General features: G+C 33.5%; 1 protein-coding gene across 1 annotated transcript; it reads right to left on the bottom strand.

The window, feature by feature from the left end:
- Positions 1-2,971: 2,971 nt before the first annotated feature.
- LOC106617754 (uncharacterized) lies at positions 2,972-3,960 on the bottom strand. Its single transcript, XM_036368066.2, has 2 exons — positions 3,887-3,960; positions 2,972-3,766 (listed from the first exon to the last, which is right to left on the bottom strand). The coding sequence occupies exons 1-2, from the start codon at positions 3,899-3,901 to the stop codon at positions 3,131-3,133; spliced, it is 651 nt and encodes a 216-aa protein (XP_036223959.2). The 5' UTR covers positions 3,902-3,960; the 3' UTR covers positions 2,972-3,130.
- Between the last annotated feature and the right edge of the window lie 2,622 nt (positions 3,961-6,582).

Raw genomic sequence — 6,582 nt, 5'->3', positions numbered from 1 at the left:
TCTTTCGCTTGAACATAAGTATTTAACACGGACGTTATTGTTCTAAATATACTTAACTTTAATTATTTTTATTTTATTTTATGTTATTTCACTTTACTTTATTTTATATTATTTTATTTTATTATACTTTATATTATTACATTTCATTTTATTAAATTAAATTTTTTTTAATTTTTTCATTTTATTAAATTTAATTTTTTTTATTTTTTTAAATTTTATTTTATTTAACTTTATTTTATTTTATTTAACTTTATTTTATTTTATTTAACTTTATTTTAATTTTATTTGATTTAATTTAATAAAAATTTTTTTGTCTATATGGCCTATTTCTACTCTGTTCATTTAAACATTTAATATCTGATACTAAATTTTGAATCCATCCATTATCTTAATAATAATTTTAGATTTAATTTTCTATCACTTTACTTTATTCATTATTAGCAAAGTAAATAGAGAGAATAACAGTTGGGTTGAAACCGATCACCATTTAACAATGTGAAGCTCATATTTTAGGCTATTTGATTACCAAGACCTTAACATTTTTAACACCTGGTCCACCCAAAACATAACGGAAACATTAATTAGTCATTTATACTTTCAAGACCACCGAGCTCCGTGTTGGCTACCCATCTCTTATTAGTATCTGCATTATTTTTTGTGAGCAACCTAATTTCCCTCTGCAGTTTTAAATGATATAAAACTAAGACAACAGTCACTGCCAAGATATTATGTCAGACTGGATATCTTTATCGATCGTCCAAAATGTTGCTCACTTTTAGGCGCATAAATTAGTATTTTTGTCTTCTTCTATGTATTTGTTAAATTTGCTTTTTTCCAACTTGATGGCGCCAGCTGATAAAGCGCGATTCACAACCACTAATCAAATTTCAAGATATGCAAATCGCATTCGGCGATCGCCGATAACCGTAACGTGTTCAAAAACTGCGATTTAGTATTTGTAACGCCACTGGACCCCGGTTCGTAAATGACGATATTTACATTTTTATTTTACAATATTCGTCTCAAAGCAACGTAAGTTGAACTATCTATTTTATTAATATTCCAGCTAATAAAAATGTGTGTAAGTGGTAACAGAATATGAATATGAATAGATTGTAAAACACCCAAAATCATACAAGTATTAACAAAAAATATATGTATGAGAAAAATATATAAAACTTTATTTGACATTATATATATACACAACCTAGTATAATTGAATCATGTTTTATGATATGTACAGTATGGCGTTTTATGAGCACTAATATACTTTTTCTAGTTTCGAAACAATTCTGGATTATGTCATTAATTCGAACATCAAATAATCACATTTGGAAAAGCCCTTTTAAATAACAAACTTTTGTGTAACTAATACTGGTATTGGAGTACTTTATTCTACTTTATATTAGATTATATTAAAACAAATAGTTTTAAGTTGAAAATTCAAAAAAATTGTTACCAAAATGTTCATCTGTGAGCTTCTTTAGAACACAGCAAACTCCTTGAGTTATGAAGAAGCTTTCACTATTTAAAGACTGTGACATAAAGGTATATATTATCAAAGAAATACTCTCCCCGAATTTCAATAACATATCTTACAGATTGATCGATATTTTCGAAAAAAATTCAGACATATGCACTCTGGTTCACACATTCGGTATGGGGGGGCTTGAACAGTTATGGTCCGATATTTATGATTTTTAGACCTGATATGGCATACCTCAAAGGCATATTTTGTCCAAAGTTGTGTTATATAGGAAGTAGGCGTGGTTACAGTTGCTCATTTTTGCACTATTACATGGGAATGTCAAAATAATTATATGTACCAAATTTTAAATTTTTTTAAAATATGTAGGCGGTACCATGGCCATTGTCCAATTTTGGCACCAACTCTTTTAAGTCATCTCGGATATAAAATTTAATGTCTGTGACGCATTTTTATCAAAACCGTTATATGGGGAATGGGCGTAATTATCATCCGATTTCACCTATTTTCATGCTGTCGCATTAAATGTCGATATGATATGCCCTGTATAAATTTGGGTGATATAGCTTGAATAGTTTAGGAGATATATAAATTAAACCTAATAGGGCCGCCATCGCTTTTTAAAAGTTTTCAACCCACAGGTGCCGATCATTATTGCGATTCGTTGCACCAAATTAAGGTTTTGTATCTTAATTACGGATTAGTTATTGCAACTAATAGGTTCTCGATTAATAACATTTTGTTGGCGGGACATTGGTCCGATTACGCCCATTTACGGACTCGTCCTCACTTTTTTGCCAAGGAACGCGTGTGATGTCTCAATTTTTACTCAAGTTATCGCTTGCACGGGCAGACAGTCACTCCGATTTCAACTCGACTCATCATCCTAATCATTTATATATATAATATATAACCTTATATCTAACTCAAGTATTTTATGTAATACAAACAACCGTTAGGTCAACAAAACTATTATACTCTGTAGCAACATTATGCAAGAGTATAAAATCGAATTTAGAAAAATTTTTTTTTATTCTACAAGTATATTTTTAATGAATCTGTTTTAGTTAAAATCTATGACTTTGATTGTCAAGCTCGATTGCTTTTTCAACGATCGCAATTTTAACGATTTTATAACTAAAACTGTCGCGCATACTTCATATGATTTCGAACTTAAAATTCATATATTTTGAATATTATTTTTCTCGAATCTAGTTCTCACTGAACGAAATTAGGCATTTTTGATGGTGGTCTTTAACCCAATCAATTCGGAGATTATATTATACAGTATTTATATCCTATTATTATTATCTTGCACTTATGAGGTTAGGCCATTTAAAAGCTCTAACAAATGGCTAACTTTGGTTATATATATATAAGCAAGTTTTAACATATATTAACCCCTGATAATCTCTCTCAGGCCTCTTAAATTCACTTCTGAATAAATAGCAGAATATTTCCTTCTAATTTACGAAAAGAAAATCGTTCATATTTTACAAAATTTGCACATTTTTATTTAACCTGCACACACAGCTATTGCTGTTCTAATATGAAATAGAACTTAAGAACTAAAAAAACAAAAACAAGTATATTAAAACTAGACAACAGTTAATCACGACATTCGCTGGAAATCACTTGCGTAGCTTACAACCTTCTGCCGGGTGGCAAATATGCTTGTGTTTGTGGTGGAATGTAGGTGTTCGCGGGGGCAGCGGGTACAGGTGCGGCAGCGACCAGTGGCGCTGGAGCGGGAGCTGGAGCTGCTTTGCTGGCGAAGTCCAAAACGGGAGCGGAACCGGCATTGTGTTTGCTCGATGCACCGGGCAATGAGTCGTATTGCGATTGGATAGCACGCTGGGCATTCTCAGCATCAGCTGGTGTCCGGTACTTGACGAAGTGTACTTCGGGTTTGCTGCCTGTGCTCTGTACAGAGTTCAATTTGTTGGCCAAATCACCGATATCAGCTTGCTTGGTCAACACATAGATAGCGGTACGTTCATCTCCAGCCGATTTGGCCAATTGTAAAGCAGCATTCTCGAGTCCGGTGTTTTCGGGTCCCTTAACGAAGATGACACGCAAGTTCTTCTTCAACGAATTGCCGATATTGTCAGCGGAGCCAGCATCATCGAATTCATGCTCGGGTGCTGAGTAAGTGTAGTATTCCTTATTGTATTCGTTGGTTGGTTGAGCGGGTTGGGAGAGTGGAGCAGCACCCACTTGCGGCTGCGTATTGGCGGCATATTCGTATTGAGCAGCAGCGACAGCAATCAAACAAAGCAACTGTAAAGCGCGAAAAGGAAAGGAGAGTTATTAGAGTTTTTTTAAGCCATTTCTAGTAACTATTTCGTTGTTTTTAAGTAATCCTTTCATTTCAATAATTTTGTTTGTTTGCAAACTCACCACAATCACACGCATTTTGTTGTTTATAGAGAAGGTTTTGCCACGGAGCGTTTATTACTAAATGAGTATCGAACTGTTTATGTCCTAACAAAGCCGCGCACTCGCTATTTATAGGCAATCAGCTACGCATGGTTGCTGAATTATACCGCTGCCGTCGCCATACGCACTACACCAACACAGGTTGCGCCTAAATGCAGCTGCTTCAAGAGCAAAACTTGTTCGATCTAATAAATTAATTAAATTCAGCATTTGTTTGTTTGTATGTGTGTCACCAATAAATCTAATTGGTACATAGTTTATTTCCATTTCTTTACAGCAGCGGGTCTGTTACAAAGTTGCATCTAAAATTTTACTACAATTAAGACCACACGTGCTGTCCACACATTCCTTATGTGATCAGAGTGCTTCAGTGTGGTATCGAAGTGCGAGATGTTGTGCAGGTTAAAACAGGAAAATTTCAATGGCACTAATAAAATGCATTCCCAAAAATAAAAATAAAAATAAATATATATTAAAACAAGTAAGGAACGGCTAAGTTAGGGTGTAGTCAAACATATTATACTCCTGCAACTTGTAAGAATCAAAAGGGAAAAAACATTCTGGTATTGGCAATATTCAAAAACCAATTTCATTTATATTTAGTAATTATAATTTTATAACTTTTAAGAAAACATGTCCACTTAATTTGATTTAAGGTAAGTTTTCGAGAAGTATTGAACCCATTTTTGAAGTAAGGGTATATTATTGTCAATGGAACAATTTACCCGAGGTCCAGGTATATATCCCATAGAAGCACCGTTATTTTCGACTAAAAGTCAGTTATACGCACTGGGAACCACATTTTTGGTAAGTGGGAGCGTGAAGAGTTATGGTCCGTTTGTTACACTTGAGATGGCACACCTCAAAGGCGTTTGTTGGGCAAAAATGTATCTGAATACATTTATATAAAAGGTTTGGGAAATATATACCTTAAACCTATTAGGGAGCGAAGCCACTCCCACTTTCTGAAAATTTACACATGTGTCCTTATTATTATTAGGATTTGATGCACCAAATTACAGTTTTGTATCTTAATTTGCGGCTTCGGTTAATGGCGTTTTGTGGGCGTGGCTCTGGTTCGATTACGCCCATCTACGAACTCGTACTCATTTTTTTGCCAAGGAACAAGTATACCAAGTCATTGGGGGATCTCAATTTTAACTCAAGTTTTAAGTGGTACACACAACCGTTAGGTGAACAAAACTATTATACTCTGTAGCAACATGTTGCAAGCGTATAAAAACCTTGAGCTGCATTTGCATTCGAATTCGAGCACGTGTAGCAATATGCTACGCCCCAACAACCAAAACTGCATAATTATATATAACTACAAACGCACATCTACACACACAAATTGTAGGAAAATTTCCAATATCCGACATATATATTAGATGCAGAAATGCAGTGTGTTTCACCGCAAACGCTCACACACACCCACATATATACATAATACGTGCACGCACGCGTTAATATGGATATGTAAAACATGTTAATAGCGCCGCCACTTCATTTTGTTTTTGTCGTGGGCTCTCGTATTTACTTTGCAGGTGTGTGTCTGTGCGCATGCGTGCTGTCATTTCGCCATATTTGTTTGCACATTTCTTTATGCTTCTTCTGCTTTGCCAAACAATTTCAACCAATAGCGAGTCGGCGCTGCCTTTTTGTTCATTTTTTTATGTTTTTGCGAAATTTCTGTTTTGTAGATCCTAAAACTATGCTTCGATTTTAATTTTTGCAATATATAATATAATATTTGCAAAATTTTAAATCTTTCTTGAATAGATTCGATACAATAACAGTTGTTGGCGTATTATCAGTCAATATGTAAGATATCTTAGCAAAATTAACTGATTAATATTGAATATACTATAGTTCAACGTATAATATTGAATATACTATAGTTAAAAATATATGAATTTACGAATTACCCCAACTTCCAACTACTACCTATAATGACATTCGATATTCTTACAAACCTTATGCCAAACATGTCGTTCAATGTGTGAGTTTTATATTTATAAAATTGATTGAAAAGATGATCTCAAGTATATCATATCTATATATATATAAATAATTCAATTAGTCCATACCTTTCTCTGTCCCCAATATAGCCTGTATAATAATATCCGACTTTGCACCAAAAAATGTGTAATACTTTAATAAAATAAATAAACAAGTTTTCTTAAAAATTGTATCAGAATATGAATGAAATTGGCCTAGACATTGCTCCAAACCTTATATTCCTTAAATAATGTATTACGATCCTCTGGTTGAGGTTTTCACATCAACTCATTATAACAAATTTAGCTTGTTTAGTTGAGTTTATATCGCATATACATCATTTAAAGATAATTTTTATATAATATGCATAAAGTTGCAAAAATATAAAATGATGGGTAGATAAAACGACGCACGATTATTATTATAATATTAGTTGTACACAAAATTGCATATATTGCTAGATTCTATGACAAAACCTGCTTTTCCAAGGCCTGATGAGGCAACTATGATATCAATTTGAACGACCTCAGTCCAGTCAGCATAGGAACCAACTTATACATATGGGATTGTAGCTGCCACCTCTCTGAGCAAACTTTGCTATAAAAAGTTATCTTTATCGACCTCATTTGCAGGCACAGCCGAATGGTACAGTTATG

Source organism: Bactrocera oleae, chromosome 2 (genome assembly GCF_042242935.1).
Source record: "Bactrocera oleae isolate idBacOlea1 chromosome 2, idBacOlea1, whole genome shotgun sequence".
Taxonomy (NCBI): Eukaryota; Metazoa; Arthropoda; class Insecta; order Diptera; family Tephritidae; genus Bactrocera; species Bactrocera oleae.
This window is presented reverse-complemented; position numbering and strand designations above follow the sequence as displayed.